This window comes from Leuresthes tenuis, unplaced genomic scaffold (assembly GCF_036924035.1).
Source record: "Leuresthes tenuis unplaced genomic scaffold, fLeuTen1.0.hap1 SCAF_10, whole genome shotgun sequence".
Lineage (NCBI taxonomy): Eukaryota > Metazoa > Chordata > Actinopteri > Atheriniformes > Atherinopsidae > Leuresthes > Leuresthes tenuis.
This window is the reverse complement of record NW_027325364.1, coordinates 11,775,921-11,796,437: the sequence shown is the minus strand read 5'-3', so window position 1 is coordinate 11,796,437 and position 20,517 is coordinate 11,775,921. Positions and strand designations below refer to the sequence as shown.

The window sequence follows — 20,517 nt, the reverse complement described above, 5'->3', positions numbered from 1 at the left end:
GTGAAAAAGTTACTTACTCAGGTCCGCTGCATAGCTAATCTTGATTTGATTACAGGTTATATAGGCTAGTATCATGAAATCAAGAGAACAAAATTAGCCAAAATGTATGAATAGTCTGGTGTCTGTTCAGAGTGGTTGTTGTGATAAAGATCTGCATGCACAGGGCACCGTTTAGTTCAGCTTTACTGCACGTCTTCCTCCTCTTTCTGACGGTTTTCTTCTCTGCTTACTTTTAATTAAAGGCCACTAGCACAGAAGCAGGGTTTTAAGAAAAAGAAAAAGTATTGCTGCATGTTTCACACCTGTATGGCTTCTCGCCTGTGTGAATCCTGATCTGAGCTGCAAGGTTGGCGCTGTTACTCAAGCTCAATTGCTGCGAAGAGGGTGCAAATGTAGGGTTTGCAAATACAGACTAGTTTTCAGACTGGTGGGACATCAGATGTGGTCTTAAATGTATGACCCCAGAGCTTAGATGATGATCCATCCAGGGGATGCAGGCTTTGACTGAGGGGAGAGGACTCAACACCTTAACTGATGTAAGGTCCAACTTCACAGGTTGGTGGAGGCAAATGGACCTGAGGAAGCTAAAGTCTTTGTTTAGCATTTTTTTTATCACTTAAATGCTGATTTTTATAGTTGTTTTGTTTGATAAAGGTTCAGCAGAGAGGTCAGTGACCTCAGAGTTTTAAAACGTAGTTGCCATTTTCAACTTTAAAAATGTATGATTAGAGAACCCTTTTAATGCTCGCTGATCATCCTTGATACATCTGTAGTTAAAAATTTGGTTTAAACTCTAGTTCATTTCAGGGTAAAAATGGACCATAATGTAAAAGTATAGAATATCAGCAGTACGAAGGGTTAATAATCTCAAGAAGTGTTAGAGGTTCTTCAGTATTTACTTGTGTTTGTCATGGTGCATGATTAATGAAATCACTAAAAAGCAATTACTTTGAGACTCCTGTGAATCTCAGTTTATTTTTATGAGGCCATATTTCACAAGTTTGTTTGCCTGCTTTGAACTCTCATAGCAAAAAAACTCTTTTTAAAATGCCTTTATTTTCATTAAATTATAAAGTGTTAGAGTTATTTTGTCCACTTTCCTGGAGCTATCGAAGAGGAGTTTAGCCAATATAAATAAAACTTTGACGTGTCACATATAATGTCTTGTGAGATGCGTTGCTGTAACCATCATCTTTCTCAGGGGTGCGCACAGTGAAAATGTAACAGATTACATTAAAGCATGAGAAGATTTACGCTGAAGTTGATCAAAGAATGACATTCAGCTCACTGGAAAGAAAATTGGCAATCTACAGCAGGAACCCTGAGACAGAAACATCTTCCACAGTGAAACAGGGCAGCAAATTCCCTCACTGTACGGGGTCAAGGCTTCAACTTTTTTTTCTGTAATAGGCCACCTAGCAACACCTATAGTGTGTGTGTGTGTGTGTGTGCGTGTGCGTGTGTGTGTGTGTGTTGAGTGTGTAGGAACAAGATTAATGAAAGCTTTAGTCACAGCAAACTGACAGCCTGTCAGCAATTTGTAGTGGGACTGGAGCCTCACCTGTAGCAATAATGAAATGCTCAGTATTTTCAGCATTTACACTCAAACATTAGCGTTTAAATGTTAACTAAAGATGCAGTGGTCCCGATTCATTATCTACTGTTCAATTCTGGGATAAAAATAGTAGAGAACTTCTTCTCTGCATATTTTGTCTGCTCTGTAATAAGACGCCTTCTCCCTTCCATCTTGAGAATACCAACATGAATACCACAGTCTGCACACAAACACTCTGTTCGTTGATAAATTGGCAGACAAACAAGAGACACTTTCTACAGAATATGAGGTATCTCAATATACAAAAAGGTTTCAATCGAAAGTAAAGGTATGCAAGTCATTGATGCAAAAGTAAAACAGCACACTTCAGTATTCTCCAAACTGTATAATATAAAGTTACGTTAAAGACATCCTAAAGTTCACATTACATGCACACATTCCTCTGAGCAAAACTGAATCACCCATACTCACTTCAAAGTTATAATTTCTCTACTGTTTCTAACCATGCTGGGTTTTTCTTGGCACTATCGAGGTGTGAGCTGGAGGACACGTCATACAGAGAAGATCTCTGCTGCCACATCTTAAACAAGTGATGTTTGGTTTCCACCTTGATCAGCACCTCGCTCCATGTTGAAGACATCGGTTGTATCAGAAGGATGATCATCCAAGATTTATGACACTGTCTGAGAATCTGTCCGCATCTGTCTTTGATCACTTGAAAAACTGCCATTTTTAGCCATGATTAAAGATTTCAGCTCCCTGTAGATTTATCTGCGCATGTGCCAACTTGTCCCTTTTCTTTGTGACAAAATCTACCAAACATGTAAAAAAAACGGTGGCATTACACTAATACTTAGAAAACAGTGCTGAATGTAAGGGGTGATGGAACCAGAGTCCAGTTGTCTGAACAGAGCTGGCCTCTGATCTGGTCACTATGTAGTCCTCTGGTTTTTATTTGCATTTATGATTTCTATCAATTCTAGATTCAGAGAGGTTTTGCCTACAATGAAACCATCAACGTCTTTGTAAGAGGAAATTTTTTCACATGTAGCACTGGTTACAGAACCCGAATAGAAGCATTTAACATGATAGCATGATTATTCTTTTGTTACCCATCCAACAACCGACTCACCTCCGTGGAAGATCTCCACAGAGTTGGCTACAGCCTGAGACACACTGGTCTTCAGCAGCACCCTCACGTTCTCTTGCACTTCCTGAACCTGAAACATCACACAGAAAACATTATGCTTGTGGGTGCGACTAAAGAAAGCCTCAACAGCAGTAATATTTTGTGATTTCTAATATTTACCTGCTGTGGAAATGTAGTCTTGCCATTGCCAACGGCCCAACAAGCCTCATTACACAACAAGCCTCCAGCCCCTTTACATGGTCTCTTAAAGACATGTCATAAGACTTTTCTAAGTTTCCTGATTCTTTCCAGGCTGATTTGCACAAACCTCTGCTCAAATATGCTAAAACTCCAGGGCAGAGTAAGCTGCATAACTGCAATGACTTTGGTCTGAGCAAACACTGCTTTCTCTATGTTTTTTTTCTCTCTCATCCAGCTTCTCACTAGTGCATGCAATAACAGCAAGACCGCTCTCCAGAGCATGAGCCGTCTTCTCAGCAATCAGCCAGCAGAAAAGTGATTTGCTGAGTGTTACATCCATTTTTCTTGTGCGAGGGGATTTCATTCTTACACCTCACTGGTGAAAATGTAATTAAAAAGATAAATCACTCAGAGGTACCTTATCCCTCTCTATCAACAAGATAGAAAACAGTGCTTAGGTTAACATTTTGTACTTCACATTTAAGGACATAAAAAATGCATGACTAACTGCCTTCATATTCGTTAAGTGAGTGGAGATTTAAATTAACTTTTAGTGCATGAGGAAAACTGTAGTGATTAGATATGTGACTGTGACCTTTAAATCCAAAGACAATTATTCAAGTAACTCTTTACAGAAAAATACACTTTGTGAACATTACCACACAGTGTTGAGATAGTTTGATTGCATCCTTAATATTGCCTGGTCAGTACATTTTCTCAGTTTGATTTGGATCATTTTCATGAAATTCAGTAAGTATATGATCTGCTGAACAATATGTGCTTGTTAGCCTGCATCCCTTTTAAAAAGAAAAAAAAACTGAATTTCTGCCAAACACATTAAAAGATTGCATTGACCCAAACATTGGAAAACATGATGTTTAGACTCAATCATGAACAGTAGGGTCAGACATAAATGGAAGCTTTCATTTACAGCACATTACACTACAGAGATACCCTCAACAGTGGGCTTAAATATGTTGGACTCTTTCTCACCAATATTTAGCGGTAATATTTAGCATGGATTTCTCTGACTGCCAATCAAATCCGTAAAACGTGGTGTTTTACTATTAATTTCACTGTTAAGAATCGAGTATGAGTGAGTTTAGAGCAAGTGAGTCTGGATTGGAGGCGACAACACAAGTCCAGCCTCTTTCATGACGGCCTCGTACACAAACGTTCCGATTGGACAATATTAAGTGCATTCAACTTTGTCTTGGATACCCAGAATGCTTTGCGGTTAAAAATATTTATTTTACTCATAAAATTGATTTAATAATGAATTAGAATTGAGATATTATCACAAAGACGTACATGAGTTATGTTTTGTCTTTAGTTTTAGTTTTATATTAGTGTAGTGAAAACGACACCGTAATAAAATAATGTGTATGTGTTTTACTAGACCCGATCAGTCACACAGACCGGACAGGAATCTTTGCTCTTAAGATATTTGTCTAGCAGGTTTCCCATAATGGGAAGCCCTCTCCTTAATGTGAAAAATAAATCAGTTATTATATGCCAGTTCTGCAAAGGACGCGTGGTTTCACTGTAAAAATACGTCTTCGTCAAAAAAATTGCGTCGTTATAATCATTAATGATTATTAATGGGATTTCTTTAGGTTCGAAGAATTTGTCTAGAGGACGTTTGCAGAGTGAAAACGTTACTGTCAAATTCTCCGTGTTTCTTGAATTGGAGCTACTTCAGTTTTGAATGCTACTTCGAAGTAACTTAATAAAGGAATATGCTTTTAATCTACATGTCTATACGACGCATCTCTAAAATAGACGCAAACAGCCTCTGCTCTGTGATCTACGAAGCAGCCACCAATCATCTCACGCATCTGTAGGATAAATCAAACTATTTCTGGCTTGACATATGTGAATGTTATTCATAAAGCTAAAGGGCTCGTGTCTGTCGATAATTATCTGTTAAAAATACTTATTATGAAGTTTATAGGGGTTGTTTTCGCATTTTCTTTTTGTCTTTTTATGCCTGTGTTTGGCATGAAGAGCTTTGTTATTGGTATGTAAACAAACTAAGACACATACATGTATCATGCAATACAAATGTGTCTTTGCTGAAGTCCTCCATGTTTAAATGTTTGTTGTAAACTACATCACGGCCCCCAGCTGTAGCCCCGCCCACCTTTCCTCATGCTATCCCAATAACCAATCACCATCCAGCTGGTGGTACTTAAAGCCTGGGATTCGTGATGTCTGTTTATCACTTTTTATCCTTAATAAATCAACCTTAATCTGTTTTTTTTTTGTTAACTTAATACGGTCAGGAAATTTGAGACATGCCATATAAAAGTTATATTTATTATGATTGATAAGGCCACCATTTGTTATCATGTTATTGATAATTAATCATGTTATTGCTGCTAGTGGCCATACGGGGGCACGCCTGCACCACTATTTATTTCGTATGTTCTTTTGTAAAGAGTTTTTCTGAGCATACCGGTACTCTCATTCAGTACTAAGAGCACTGTACATCACCTCAGAGACTTCCAGTTATGTAATACTGATGGTAAAACAGTAACAGTGGCGACAGGGGTGAGAAAGGCGGTCTTGTAGGAGGAGGATCTCCCTGTTGAGGGCTGAGCCGCGTCGTTCCGGCACCGTGTTTGTGTATAGATGTCTGCTGTGAGTCAGTAGAGTTCACCGAGCCGTCGCGAAGACACGTTTCCGCCCTCAAGAAAGATGGCGGCTCCCTTGCTGGAGAAATTGTCGGAGTCCTTAGGTTCCCCGGAGCCAGCGGTTCGACTCATTTTATCAATATTAATCGGTGAGTTCCGCCTCTTGGCAGCAGATCCGTGTTATTGTGGTAGCTGGAAGCGATGACACCCCTCCAGGTGGCTGGTCCGCCTGCCCCTCTCACTCTGTGTAACTGTTTGTGTCAGCTAACTCAGCGCTCCGTCAGGCAATATGCAGGTCCAGACTGCAAACCAGCCTCTGTTTGTGTGTAGCTAAGTAATTATCTCTATCATTCAACCCCCGATTTCCACTAAACAGTAAGCTCATGTCCAGGAAGCGCGTGCCCTTAAACATGTCAAGTGGTGTCCTGCAAAAGCTGACCAGCAGCGGTTAATGTGCGACTGTAAACTGAGCTACTGTATTCATCATTTAATTGTTACACGGTTTGACAGATAGGAGCTGGGAGTGCTGAGAAATACACAGTTTTACACTCTGATTAAACGCTTTGTGGGATGCAGAGTTAGGATACTTGACAAGATGTTGTTCATTAACGGTATAAGAGAGGAGCTGGACACACTCTGGAGGGGGTGGGGGTTAAGTTCAGGGACAAGGGCAAAAGTTTGCTTCCCCTAATAGCTGCTGCTTTCGTACTGGTTTTAACACACAGCCCTGCTTTAGGACTGTGCGTGGGAATACCAGGTGTGTGTGTGTACTCGCGTTGGTCTTTTTGTGAGCACCACTCTGAGTTGTGCTCCTCTGGAAAGCAGGGAAGTGTTACTCTGACACACCTCATGGTTTAAGGGCTGCTTTTAGGTTTTGGAATGCAGTGCAACATGTTGGTGAGTGTCCGCTCCATGGTGGGCAACAAATGTTTGCTCCCTCCACGCTGTCAGCTCTGAACTTTGCTCGGACACATGGACACGTCTGGTTTCCTCTGGACTCGCATCACCAACACTTGGGGCTGAATGTGACCACTCGGATCAGACTTTGGCTGTTGCATTAACTTCTTGAGAAAGCCTCTTTCATGCTCCCTGTCATTGTGTTGCTTAATGTGTGTTGCATAATATTTTTTGCATTTACCTGCCTCCCACACCACTGCACTTGTTTCCTCTGGTGCATCGTTAGATTTGAATTTGGTGACACTTCGCAGGAGCAGGTATGACATGAAACTCCTCCTGGGTTTATGACTACCACCATATGTTCAAAACTAAAACCACTGACAAACAGATTTCCTGTAACGGTTCTTGTGGTTTCTTCTTTCACAACAAACTCGGATGAGTTTTCCGACAACGGCTTTAAACCGGATTTATTTGACTGCAGAATATTTTAAAAGACAAAGCTGGGGTTATTCTGTACTCCTCTAATCCAATTCAAAAAGAGCAACAACATGCTAATCTGTTTCTCACGCCATCCTGACATTTTTCTGGCACTTTACTCCAACCCATTTTTCTTAGTACAGTAGACTTTGGATTAAAAGCTTTGTTTTAAAAACGTCCAAAGCAAACTTTGGAAGCAGCCGACTGGACCGACGTACTCATTTTTTACATTTTTTTTTAGCTACGGTCGAAGATGCTCGTGTCGTCGGCTAAAAGCAACGTCGCTGGATCGTTGGTTGTGTGATGAACTAAACCAAAACTCAAACTTCCCTAACCCTTTAACTAATGAAAAATAATTTCAGTGCTTAGCTTTTACGTTTAGTGACGTAACAATGAAAAAAAACAAAACAAATCTTCTGGTGCCCTACGAGGTCTTTAAAACGAGACAGACGTAGCTTCAGATGAACGTCACCACATCGCGCCATTGTTTAAGAGAAACTTAAGTCCGCTTTTATAGAAATTTAGAGGGTAAACAGCAGCTTCAGATTCTTCTAATCAACCAAGTTCGATTAATTGGTCATCAGAAAGTGTGACTATCTCCAGGTGTTTGTTAATACCAGGTAGGAAAGACGTCAGCAATAATCTTGGAGGCAGTTGTTGCTGCCCATCGTTGTGCGGAGTTTATCAGCACAAACACCTCATACTAACTGTCAAGCACAGCCATGATACAACAACATGAACTCCTCCGTATACCAAAGTATGGTGGAATCGACTTGCGAGTCCATCTGTCTGACAGCTAAAGCTGGGATGAGACTGGATGATCCCGAACGCAGCAGCAAATCTACAGCGGAACGGCTGAAAAAGGAAAGAATGGAGGTGTTGCAATGGTCGAGTCAAAGTCCAGACCTCAACCTGACAGAAATGCTGTGGTGGGACCTTAAGAGAGCCGTGCAGAAAGAAGAGGTGCAAACCACAATGAGCTGAAGCCACGTTGTAAAGAAGCAGTTGACGTGAGAGACTGATAACGTCCTGCAGAAAATGATTAGTCAACGTTATTGCTGTTAATGATGGTTTTACAAGCTGTTGCATCATGGGATGTGTCTTCTTTTTTTACACACTGCTTCTGCATTCTGACCTAATCTTGTTAAATACAGTAAGAAGCAGTCATACGTCATGTACTGTTGTTCATCTGAGGTTGTTTACCAAATCTTTGGGCCTGATGAAGGTTTGAGTTGATTTTATTTTTTTATCTTTAAATCATCAAACTGCAAATGACAAAAGAAAAATTTAAAACCAGTTTTTGCCTTTATTTCAACAGTAAAACAGGGAGGGGTGGAAAGGGAAGTATTGTTCTATCAGAGATTAATGATTATAGCTGTTTTGTTTTTTTAGGCTTAAAGTGCAACCCTGGAACATGTTCCTGTTTTTTTTTATATTCTTAATTCAAACAATGCACCAGTTCGCAGGTGCATAATATTTCCCCATTTTGAGAATATACCTTGAAAAATGAAAAATATATCCGACTGTGACACAATGAAGCTTCAGAGTCACCTTCTCGGGGGTACAAGAAAGCTGTTTCTTGTACACAAATGTAGTGGAAGTTGACAGGAAACTTAGAAAAAAATCTAATTTTAAACCACAAATCTGATTAGTCGATTGGAATCGATTTCTCGTCCACGGTAGTCTTTATGTATAAAGCCTTAGGACCAAAAGAAAGCGTTCTTTGTTTTTCACATGGCCGCACGTCACCCGGTGCAACAGTGTGACTCACCAGTGTGTTAGGTGTGACTTTGACCGCTTCACTAGAACAGCTTTTCAAGTCATTTTGGTCTATTCATGGCGCTGAATTTTATGGTGCCTTTACTGTCGAGTGGCACCACATCATTTGATAAGAGTCATATCTGTGTGACTTTGCATGTGGATGTTCAGACTCGGCTCTGGTACTCACAGAGGATCTGTATCCGTCTAGTCTCATCCTAATTTGCACAAATGCATTGATTTCGTAGCGCTTAGAGATATGGATGTTGTGCAGAAATCAGGCCACGACTGAGATGGCGTAGCCTTCAAAATGGTTCATGTTTTAGCGAGTGTTTGTACAGAGTGGCTGTCTTTTTCCCCTGAAAAGCTGCAACCCACCCCAGGTCATCGTGTGGCCCTTTGTGTGTGCATGCCATGTATTTTTATCACAAGGTCAGAGCTGCTGATACCAGGAGGTGTGAACTGTGGCTCACTTGGCTGATATGAAGGCATGTACTGCATCCACATTAACATATTTTGTCCTCTCTATCTCTGTCTCTTTGCTTCCTGCAGGGTATCCCTTTGCATTGGTTTACCGGCGCTTCTTGTTCTACAAGCCTGCCACAGTTATCCACTTGTTCCACGCGCTCTCTGGATTGGCTCTAGCTGCATTCAACTTTGGTGAGATGAATAATTCTGTATATTTAACTGTGTTCTTGTATTATATTTTAGTTTTTTAATCAAGTTTTGGTAGGTTCTTATATCTTGATGTCAGGGCATTTATTTCTCATTACACAAATAGTCTAAACTCTGAATAAATAAAACTGAAACGCAGCCTCACCTTGTTTAGTCCCGACCCTGGGCACCAGCAGGACCCCCCCCCCCCCCCGATAAAATAATCCTTGAACATCCAGTCCCGACTCCTACACTTTGTGTTTGGAATCGTAAACGGATCGCTGTGCACCCGGAAAGTTTAGTCAGTTTGAGAAATGGGGACAGCTTATTTCCTACAGCTCCGTAAACGTGATTGGCCGACGTGAAGTTCTTTAAGTGTCTCCTACAGATATTTCTCATAAAACAGATTGTTTGCTTAGTTTTTTTTGTGGAAAGTTGACAATAGTTCAGCATTTTTTCAGGCCGTAGCTGAGGCGCGAGCCAATAAAATGGCCTGACTAATCACGTGTCTGATCTCATGGCTATCGCTGCGGTTCCAAACGTCCGACACGCCCACCTTTGAGTGTCAAAGTCTGAGCGAATCCTGCCTAACTGGTTAGTTGCAAATCATCTTTCAGGCTTTGTGGATGCTCAGTACACATCATAAGCCAGTCCAATGAAAAGTGAGTGTTTTTCACGTGGATGAACCTTTTGCATCATTTCTGCAAAGCGACACTGTGGTACCCATCGACTCCACCGGCAGGTTTAACCACCAGAGATTCACCTGAAATCTCATATGTTCCCTGTGCTCACAGTACAGCAGAACAGCTGCAGCCTGTGACTGTTTTCATCATTTCCTCGTTTCTCACTCTGATCAGTTGTTTGAAAAAATAGGTAGCGTTTTTTTTTTTTTTTAACCAGGTTAGAGCGGCAAAGGAGTCAGTGAACAGAAAAAGACGGCTGATTACTTGTTTAGTAAAAAAATGTGAAACTTTTCTTTCACACCAGCACCTTAAATGTCCAACTCTAATGTTGGTTGAATAAAACACACAATCTGAATGGATTTCAGTTGTTCAGGGACATTAATTCTAATCTGCTGTCACAGATGGTTAAAAACAGCAAATATTTGTATTTCAGAAGCTGCGGACACTGTTTTCCCCCTCAAATTGGTTGAAGGATTGTTTTTTTTAGGTGGTTTCTGATACATTTTACCTGTCAGCTAACAAATGAAAGTGTTTTCAAAGGGTTTGAGTTTCACACTAAACTAAACCAAAGTGATGACAATGATAACATATGTTTTATATATAACATACGTGCCTCCTGCAGAGTGAAAGAGCTGCTTGCTATACTGAATGCAAACTGCCGATACTGATGTCTTTCTCTTGTCTTTATTCTTTTGTGGCTGCACTTGGATTTACAGCAGGTCTGTTGCTTTATCTTTTTTTTTTACTTGAAAGCTCATATAAGTTTGATTTGTGTTTTTTCTGCATTTGCCTCTTTTGTGTCTGTGTGATATTGAACTGTTGAGGAGAAATGCCGGTGATGTGTTCAGTCTTACAGGCCACTGCTCCTCATCCTCCTTCTGTCCACCTCTTTTTCCCAGGCTCTCAGCTCTATCACTCCGCATTATGCATCTTTGTCCAGTTCTTGATGTTGAGACTCATGGGAAGGACGGTAACATCTGTCCTGAGCAGCTTTACCTTTCAAATGGTGAGCTTTATCCCTCCTCTCTTGTCTCGTGGCAGATTTACGTGTGTTTTTGCTCACTTTTGTCGATATTCAGTCGTACCGATTACCAGTTCACCTGCACAGTCTTATCTGATTTATTAGAGCCCATTTTTTTCTGCTGTAACAGCTGTTCTTTTTGTTAGAATGAGCTTGTAACTCATACCACAATAAAGGCACCACATTCACCAGCAACGCCCAGTTTTCCCGTTACCAGGGTAACAGTTTCTGCTCATGTGATTGGTTGCCTGAAAAGTAGGAACCATCTGTTTTCTGAAAAGTTTTAGACATTTTCATGAACAATAGGCTTAATGATAATAATCTCAAAATAATTGGAACCACTCAAAATAATGATTAACTATCTAAAGAATAGAAGTCGGTTGGTTTTTCAGTATTTTAAGGTAGCAAGTCGTTACTTCGACAGGAATGAGCTTCCATTCTCCTTTAGGTGCCATGTTTATGTGTATGTATGCCGTGAATTAAAAAGAGCCAGTATTCTTCATGGTAGATGCAACTACTTTCTGTAAAAACGTTGGAGCTTTTTTCTTTTTGCATGCTTTAGCAGCGAAATATGTTAAAGGTTTCCTGTAAATTCTTCTGCGTCTCTTATCCGTGAAACTGCTGCTCATATTTGCTCCCTGGATTGTTCTTTTCTTTTCTCCTCCCGCAGCTGTACCTGCTGGCAGGATACTACTACACAGCGACAGAAGAGTATGACATCAAGTGGACTATGCCTCATTGTGTCCTCTCACTTAAACTCATTGGTGAGTTGACCACGGCGAGCGTTGACTCCCTGCTTGAGAAATTCATCAGTTTTTTGTTTTTTTTGACTTGATAACTTGTTGTCGGTGCCACCTCCCTCTGTTTTCTGAATGATTAGCTCTGCACGCTTCAGGGTGTGCAGTGTAGTGATCGTGGCGTTCGTCTCCTCTGTAGTCGCTGACACTGCTGCATTTTCTGATTGCAGGTTTGGCATTTGATTACTATGACGGCGGGAAGGAACCAGTGAGTTGGCTGATTTCTCTTGTTTTTTTGCATGCTTGTTCCCTGGTCACGATGCTGTCTGTCTCACAGGTGTATTTGGTGTTTGTCAGCTCATTTTCTTAGTTGTTCTTTGTTTTTGTTTTGTTTTGTTTAAAAAAAATGATGAAGAGGAAGAAACTATTGACAAACAAAGAAGAAGAGAAGCTGCATTAACACAACTGCAGGGCTGTGCCAATGGATTCTTTATGAATTATTGCAACAAATAAATAATTTGTGTGCTGTGAGCATAATTGGAGAAAATGGCCTGTTGTGGTGAAACTTAAAGCCTCCACAACAACATAACAGTGCTTTTCCATTAGATGGCACGGTATGGTAAGGCTCCCTTTGAATTTTTTCCCTCATTGCAGGCAGTACCCCGTAATTGACACTGACACTTTTTTCGGCACTACTTTATCCAAGCGAGCCGAGCCGATGTTGTACAGAGACGTGGAAACACCGCAGAGAGCTGGTTGGTCAGACAGAATCATCACCTGTGGGCATTAACATTAACAGCAGCACACACTCACCAACACACTTCCTTGTTTCGTGAAGTCTTTTGAAAGCCCGGCACAGCATATATAACAGATAGCTCATTTATGCGCATGGATTGCATACTGTGTGCGTGACTAATGAATACAAGAGCATGTTTATTAACTGTGAGTATGGATCTACAGATTGATCTTTGTTTCGCCGCTGACTGCAGCCGAGCTCCGTAGCCCTCAGCTGTTAGATTTACTTTCCAAAGATATTCAAACCCTTCTGAACCAAAAGTCGTCAGCAGCTCCCTCTCTGAAATAACTGCCCTATGCCCCTCTATGGTCCTCACTTGTAAGTCGCTTTGGATGAAAGCACCTGCTAAATCGAAGTAAGAAACGCACACGCAACAAAGTTGTGCGTCTCGTCGATATTGCTGCAGTTTCACGCACGCGGAGCTGATAAATGGCTGATTCCACCCGCAGTGAGGGGATTCTGTCTGCAGCGGAAAACGAATCGTGGAAGAACCGTGAAGTCAAACCATACCTTACCGTGTCGCTTAATGGAAAAACACCCCAACTGGTAAACAATAAAACCGTTTTCTCAGTTTCTTTCTCCAGCCCTGTCTGCCGCTCATTCTTGTGTCCCTGACTGAATGTTTTTCCTCCGTTTCAATCCATTTAACACATAAAGTCTTTAACCTTTCTTGGTGATCGCTTAGTTCACTTGCTTTTTCATTCAGTGGTTTTTTGTTATCTGTGTAAATGCTTGTTGTTATCACTCAGATGAATACCAAGGGTCACAGTTTAGTACACCTAAACGGCCTTATTTACAGCCTTCAGTCAGCTGTCGGTGACTCTTTCCTGCAGACATGTTTGTCGACCTGTAAACGTCTTTCATTTCTTTCAATATTCTGAAATTGCAGCTGCAGCTGAGTTCAGAGCAGAAGAACAGTGCTCTGTCATCTGTGCCCTCGCTGCTGGAAGTGTACGGCTTTTCCTACTTCTACGGAGGCTTCCTGGTGGGTCCCCAGTTTACACTGCGCAGCTACCAGAAGCTGGTGGCAGGGGAGCTCACCGACTGTCCCGGAAAGCCTCCCAACAGGTAAAAAAAAAAAAGTGAGAAGATCATGAGATAAATAAGCTGAAAGGCTATCTTAATCAGATCTCTGTTTAAAAAGACAAGGCAACGTCCCAGTGTCACAGCCCCTCAGTTAACAGCTCTTTTTTTTTTTTTCATCCTTCTCTTGTTATTTCTCTTCTAGCATCATTCCGGCTCTGAAGAGGTTTGCTCTGGGTTTTCTTTGCTTGGTGATTTATGCAATATTTAGTCCCTCCTACCCGGACACCTACTACTTAACAGACGAGTATGAGGTGAGAACAACGACATGATCGGCAAATGATAAACAAATGAAAGCTTCTTTTTTTTGTTGTTGTTAGTTTTAAAATCCAAACTGTTTCCTCTCCACAGGCTCAGCCGTTCTGGTATCGCTGTGTGTTTATTCTGCTGTGGGGCAAAGTTATTTTGTATAAATATGTCAGCTGTTGGGTTATAGCGGTAAGTGGCCTTTTTATCTGCTTTATTGCAAACATCTGCAGAATTTCTGTCTCCCCTGACTCGTGAGCACTGCGTTTTGAAATGATTAGAAAACAAATGCTTCTTATTGGCAAAAAAGTGCATTTTTTTAAAGGAATTTTCAGGATGTGGTGTTAAGAAAAAAAACTCTTTAGATATCTTTGAAGGTTTGTTTGAGAAAAGAAAGAAACACACCATCGACTCATCTATGGAGCTTCAAGTTGAACTGGGTGGTTTAAGCTTGTATCATACGCTGTCTGAACCAAACAGTTCATTAGTGTGTTGATTGGCAATGAAATTAGGCCCATAATAAAAAATAAAAACAGCATGTAAACATGCAAGTTTTTTACAGGTGAAAATACTAAATAAAAAGTGTTTTCAGGGCTTAAAATTTAGACGCACCGCTTGAAACAGATAATTTTTCATGCTTTGGTGATGACTGTCTGTCTCACTGAACAGTTTGCTGTTTAGATGAAAGACAGCCTGACTGTTTTGCCTCAAACTGCACAGTTATATCTGCATCAGCAGCCGTGCCCGTCTGCCATTTCTGAGTTCAGTTCAAAAGATTAACAGGAAATACCTGCAGACAGTTGCATAAACTGCTGCTGTGAACAGAGGGCCGTCACTGTCCACAAAGCTTCTGCTGCACAGTCATAGCTAAAGGGCGACATTTGTTTTGTCTAGGGCACAATTTGTGTTTAACCACTTATTTTTTTTTACGTTCTATTGATTTTTCTATCCTAGTTGTTTCTTTTCTGAAGATATTAGAAATCCTTTGTGTGTAATACTCCCCATCACTGTAAAAGCTTAGAACTTGTCCCCAAAGTTATCTTTATTTATGATGAATCTGCATTAACACAGTCCTGGCTGTAAAACACCCCCCTTTGCATACACTGAAAGATGACTGATAAACTCTAAGTCCCACTTTGTCAGGGGCTTGTGCCTCAATGTGTGATCTCATATGAATGTGTGTTTTATGTTACAGGAGGGCGTATGTATATTAACTGGACTAGGGTACAATGGAGTAGTGGATGGTAAGCACCAATGGGATGCCTGTGCCAACATGAAGGTGTGGCTCTTTGAGACTACCCCACTATTTTCAGGAACCATTTCTTCGTTCAACATCAACACAAATGCCTGGGCTGCCAGGTCAGTGTCGAGTCTGAAATGCGAGATGTTCTCTTGCTCCTATTCACAGCCTGGTTGTAAAAGTTAGAATTTTACTGAAATAGCAGTGAAGGAAAAGGGACAGCGGTTTAATCATGAATCCATCTATGTGGCTATGTGGTCATTTAAGATGCAAGGCCTATCTTCAGTGTGTTTTAACACTAGAAGAGTCCCCAGAAAGTGGAAATGGACATCCTGGGAGGGTTTAAAAGTTTGCAATCATTTACAGACTTCCAGCAGAGGCCTCATGCGTGAAATTCTTTTAACGTGTGACACAATTTGATGACAACCACATCGAGCAAAGCAATTTATTTATTGAGCATACAGTTTATTACATGGTCCAGTTCAGTTGAATGCATTAACGACTTGTGCCCACTTTCACTTTCCCCTCTCCAAACTGCTGCGGATGCAGAAAATGTTGACGGTTCTGCATAAAGCGGGGGTGGGAGTTGGCTCTGAAGTGGAAATGCATGTTATAAGGATGTTAAAATGTAACTGATTAAGTCAATAAGCGCTAAACTAATGAGTGACATCATAGCGTGTTACTGGTCGATGAAGAACTTTCAGGCCGTTGGTCGATGCAATATAAACTTGACATAGATAATCTAATTGTGTAACCCACAAAGGAAGTTTATTTATAGTTGCATGTGCACCACTTCTGAGTTGTCTCAGCACACATTTAAGCACTTCGATAGGAACTGGATTTAGTTGTGCTGGATTGGGTACAATAGATCGCTGTTGTGTTTCTTAAATCTTGCATGTAACCGCTGGTGCATGAATATGATGGACAGGTGTTGGCTCTAATTTCCTTGATGAAATTAAGAAACAAGAACCCATGTCAGAACCCACAGGGCCCAAAGGCTTGTTTGCTAACATCAGAATGCCCTCAGATGTTTCTTTATCTGCGCCCTGACTGGTCAGAGCTGTCTTGGCAGCATGTGGAAGACCGTAACAACATTAGGCAGGTGGTTATATTGTTACGGCTGATCAGTGTATGTATTTCATGTTCTATTTCTATTCGTCCTTTCATTGCTTACGAGGTAATGTATGTCTTTTAGGTGTGGACAACCCATACTAAAAGTGAAGGTGTGCAGAAAAACCTATAAGAATCAGAGAAGCATGGTGTATGAAATGTTCTTAGTTTGTTCATTTCCTGATGTAACGGCATTCAATGTGTTGCTCAGGTCGTGTTTGTCTCATCTTTGGTTCTGAAAACTACAATCTCCCAGATCCGATGACACTGAACTTTCTGATGAGCTCTTTAAAGCACACTGAACCATGAGCGAGTCTTTAAAACAGCGGCTCTTCGTGTACTTTGTTGTCAGGCACTCATTCCTACAGCTTATAGTCATGCTTGACACTAGTATCCTGTATAAGGGGGTGGTTCGGGGGGGGGGCTTGAAAACATCAAATGTGCACTGGTCTAAGACGTTGCAACACAGCTGTCTGGACAGCCATCAGGCTGAATTCTGGTACAGGCTGGGAGTTGTTGAAATGTTTTAATATCTCAGTTGCTATGCAACAACATCCTGCAGGTACATGGGTGTGTGCCACTGTGACATCTGATGCACTCAGTGTTTCTGACTTATTTGCCATGTTAAAAGGGATGATCCACAACTTTGGCTTTTCTTTCTTAAAGACACGTGTTCAAGCGGCTGAGGTTCCTCGGCAATAAGACCTTGTCTCATGTGACCACGCTGCTTTTTTTGACCATTTGGCACGGCCTTCACTCCGGATACATCTTGTGCTTCTCCATGGAGTTCTTCATCATCACTGTGGAGCGACAGGTATGCTTAAACAACAGGGCTGAAAGTGCAGATTAATAACTGACTGTTACTATTCCAGTAGGTTGAATTTGTTGTTTTCCTCCATTTGTTTGATCCATTCGTGCTTGTGCTTTGTCTGCATCATAAAAACTGTTGTTGAATTAATAATAAGAAATTGCTTTTTGTTTTTAAATGACACATTACTATTGATTAAATGCACCTGGCTGTGGAATGGGTTTGTAATTGAAGTATTGGCTACATTTATAGTGATGCAACCATGCGGTATTATAACAACTATGAATTATTATGAATTCTGCTTGTGTTTGTGTGACAGGCCTTGGCACTAGTGCGGGATAGTCCCCTGCTGACAAACCTAGCCAAAAGCCCCCTCTACCCCCTCATCTATGTAGTTCAGCAGTTTTTCCACTGGCTCTTCATGGGGTATCCTCTGGTGCCATTCTGCCTCTTCACCTACGACAAATGGCTGAAGGTAACGCACAATTCTCAAAGCTGTGACATTTAAAAGTGAAATAATTTAGTTTGTTTCCTCACTTGTACCTTCCATCCAGCTTTGGGACCAGTTTAGATATCAGAAGGTTAAACTCAGACTACAAAGAGTGTTCAGTCGGCAGTGTTTTGTTAAAATATAACCCAGGGTCCAACTTCACCAATTGTTTCACAACATGCAAACTGCAACGGGACTTTCTTCTCATTTTCCCCCCAATTTTTCAATTCGATGTCACATTATTTGTCCAGGCTTGATCTAAAAGTAATGTAAAAGACTTGAATAACAACAAGCAACAATCATTTATAAAGTATGAAGCCATTTCTGTTTGTGATCTTGGGAAAATCCCCAAAGTAGCTTCTGTGAAAGAGGCCCCAAGATGACCGGTTTTGAACTCAATGGACATCCATTTTGGGGATTCTTTCACATATGCACCATTTTCCATTGATAAATGTCTTAACAACAACATTTCAAAGGCAGTTACAAACCACTTTCAACGCACCTTAAAGACTGACCTGCATCGAGTCACATGAACTTATCAGCAACACAAGCTGAAGACGCACTGGTTTTAGGGTAGCGTGTGTTGTGGGCGACATTGTGAAAGTGAATCTTCAAATGCTGCAACGTCAGACAATAAAAGCTGAAATAAACTTCTTTTTTTTTTTTTTTTTTTTTTTGAAGCTCACGTAACCAAAAAATCTGAGAAACGAAACAAGTTGCGAGGCACTAGGTAATGTTTTTTATGTTTAGAAAGGTCGCAGGAACACTACTCCATGGCTTCCTATGCCACAAGAGGCTTTCACATTAAAGTATTCTTAGTAATCTGCTGGACTTACAACTCGGAGGCCTCTTCTGGGTGCAGTTATTTTTTTATCAGAACACCTTGCATGTCTTTTGTGTCTGTGGAAAAGAATGGTGGCACTGCACAAAAAGCTGCTGCCAGTCTCTTTTGTACGGCCTTAAGAGGTTTACATAGACAATCGGCAACAAGGAGGAAGTGTTAAACATAGAAAGCTGACAAAAGCAGGTTTTCAGGGAACAGGCTGACAGTAACTGGGTTACACAGACGATCTTCTCACTTTGAGAAGGAAAGTGGCTGGTCTTTGTTGCACCCTTTTAGCGGGCCAGCGGACTGAGAGTTTGACTTTTTTGTTCACTTTTGTTTTTCAGGTGTATTATTCCGTCTATTTCTGCGGTCATGTGTTCTTCCTTGTGGCCTATTTAATCCTGCCATACCTCCGTAAGGCGCTGGTGCCTAAAAAAGAACGGAGCGAGAAAAAACAGGACTAAAAGCTGGCACCTGGCAGAGTAAGAAGACACATTTTGCCCGTTTTGTTATTTAGTTGATCAGTCTTGAGGCAAATTACAGTTTTTAATTATTATTTTTCCCCCCACAGGTCCATCTAAGGCTGAAAACTTCTGAAGGGAACTGTGACTTTCAAGGAGCAGAATGGAAAATATTTGAAGGCCTTTAGTTATATATTTGCATATATATATATATATATATATGTATGTATATGTGTGTGTGTGTGTATATATATATATGTGGATATACGTCTATGTAAAATAAATTTCTATATATTTTTGTGTTTTTAAGTGGGAGGGGTGTTTTTATAAACATTTTGAGAAATGTTTACAGGAAATTACCATTGTGCCACATGGGGTAATTGTGAGCCAGTCTGGGGCAATTTCCTGTTTGTTTATCTTCCTCCATCTCTTTCTGTCTCTTTCTTTTTGTTCAGTTTGGAAGACCTGTGGGACTTGTACAACTTGCGAGACTCGCAGGCTGTCGACATAGGATTGCACTCATGTGTCACGGGTTCAGAGTCTGTTTTTGGCTCCGATGCATTTTGTTGTGTCATTGTTCTTGTCCCATGTCTGGCACTCATGTTTAGCAGCAGCACTAAGCCTGATCAGGAGGTATAAGCACAGCGCCAGCGTATACGACACTTCCTTATGTCACGATACAACATGCATACGGCTCTCTGTAGAATGAGCTGGATGATGGTAGTTTTAAGGGGCCTGTTGTTTTGTCTGTAAATGGCTGCTAGTGGTTATACAAGCACTGTAAATCACACACTGTACACTAACACCAAGTCAAAATGGCCTTGTATTAATGAATGTTTTTACAGTTAATTTGTTCTGGATTTGATTTAATTTGTGATTGAAAGTGTGGGGTGGGGGGGGGTTGATATATTTTTTTTTCCCTCTTTTTTTTCTAGACTTTTAACAGCTTTTATGAATAAGAACATTTTATAGTTTGGATAAGAATTCAAGAAATGATTTGCATTGTTCAGCCTTTCCTCCGGATGTTTTTTTTTTTCTTTCTTACCACATCCTCGTCTCTTTTTCCTCTTCTTCCTCTTCATCTTCCAGCTGTGCCACTCCTCTGTCTGTCAGTCTTGGTTAAAGCTCAGCCCTCACTCTGAAATGCACAGGCATGAAAATGAAACCTAGTCATTTTGGTTCCCCTTATGTGCACTCTGGTCTCCAGATCTCTCTTTTGTTCTTTTCTTTTTCGGACTCAAGGAATTGTATGATTTTGAACATGAGGAAAACTAAGGACTGTGCCCTGCTCTTGTTACCAACAGCAGGTGGTACTTGAACAGACTGAGGTGCAAGCATCCTATCCCACTCTGGGAATGCCTCTTTATACATTTTACCCAGTAAGTGGGGGGAGGCGGTGGAATAAATGACCCCTGCCTGCTGGAGGAAGACCTCGGCTCACTGCTGCTGCCACCGTCCTTTCACACAGATGGGGAGGACAGACCTCACTGTAGCAACGGCCCAGATTTCAGTAATATTTATACATGGCATGTTGATTATTAATTGATGAATTTCTATTTCAAGGGACTACTCTTTTTTGCCTTACCCTTAGTAAATGTACAAAGAAAACTTGGCGTGTGGGAGGTAGGGGATGATTTTCAAATACAGTTTTGTAATGCTCATTAAAAATGCTGCATTTCAGGCAAAGACTCTGCAGTTGTTGTGTTTGT

General features: G+C 40.9%; 1 protein-coding gene, 1 non-coding gene and 1 pseudogene across 3 annotated transcripts; 2 read left to right on the top strand and 1 right to left on the bottom strand.

Annotated features, from left to right (window-relative positions):
• Positions 1-2,487: 2,487 nt before the first annotated feature.
• LOC140316957 (triosephosphate isomerase B-like) lies at positions 2,488-3,225 on the bottom strand (annotated as a pseudogene).
• Positions 3,226-4,309: 1,084 nt separating this feature from the next.
• LOC140317463 (U7 small nuclear RNA) lies at positions 4,310-4,366 on the top strand. The gene has a single exon (XR_011917762.1). It is a non-coding gene; the product is annotated as a U7 small nuclear RNA (small nuclear RNA).
• A 979-nt stretch (positions 4,367-5,345) lies between these two features.
• Positions 5,346-20,499, top strand: lpcat3 (lysophosphatidylcholine acyltransferase 3). Of its 2 annotated transcripts, none has more exons than XM_072394006.1 (13): positions 5,346-5,670; positions 9,206-9,313; positions 10,890-10,996; positions 11,682-11,775; positions 11,979-12,016; positions 13,434-13,612; positions 13,773-13,881; positions 13,979-14,065; positions 15,069-15,232; positions 16,890-17,037; positions 17,351-17,506; positions 18,692-18,829; positions 18,919-20,499. In XM_072394006.1, the coding sequence occupies exons 1-12, from the start codon at positions 5,586-5,588 to the stop codon at positions 18,809-18,811; spliced, it is 1,395 nt and encodes a 464-aa protein (XP_072250107.1). In that variant the 5' UTR covers positions 5,346-5,585; the 3' UTR covers positions 18,812-18,829; positions 18,919-20,499. The 2 variants fall into 2 exon arrangements, with proteins under 2 accessions (XP_072250107.1, XP_072250106.1); XM_072394005.1 differs by having other exon boundaries at positions 10,887-10,996.
• Positions 20,500-20,517: the final 18 nt, after the last annotated feature.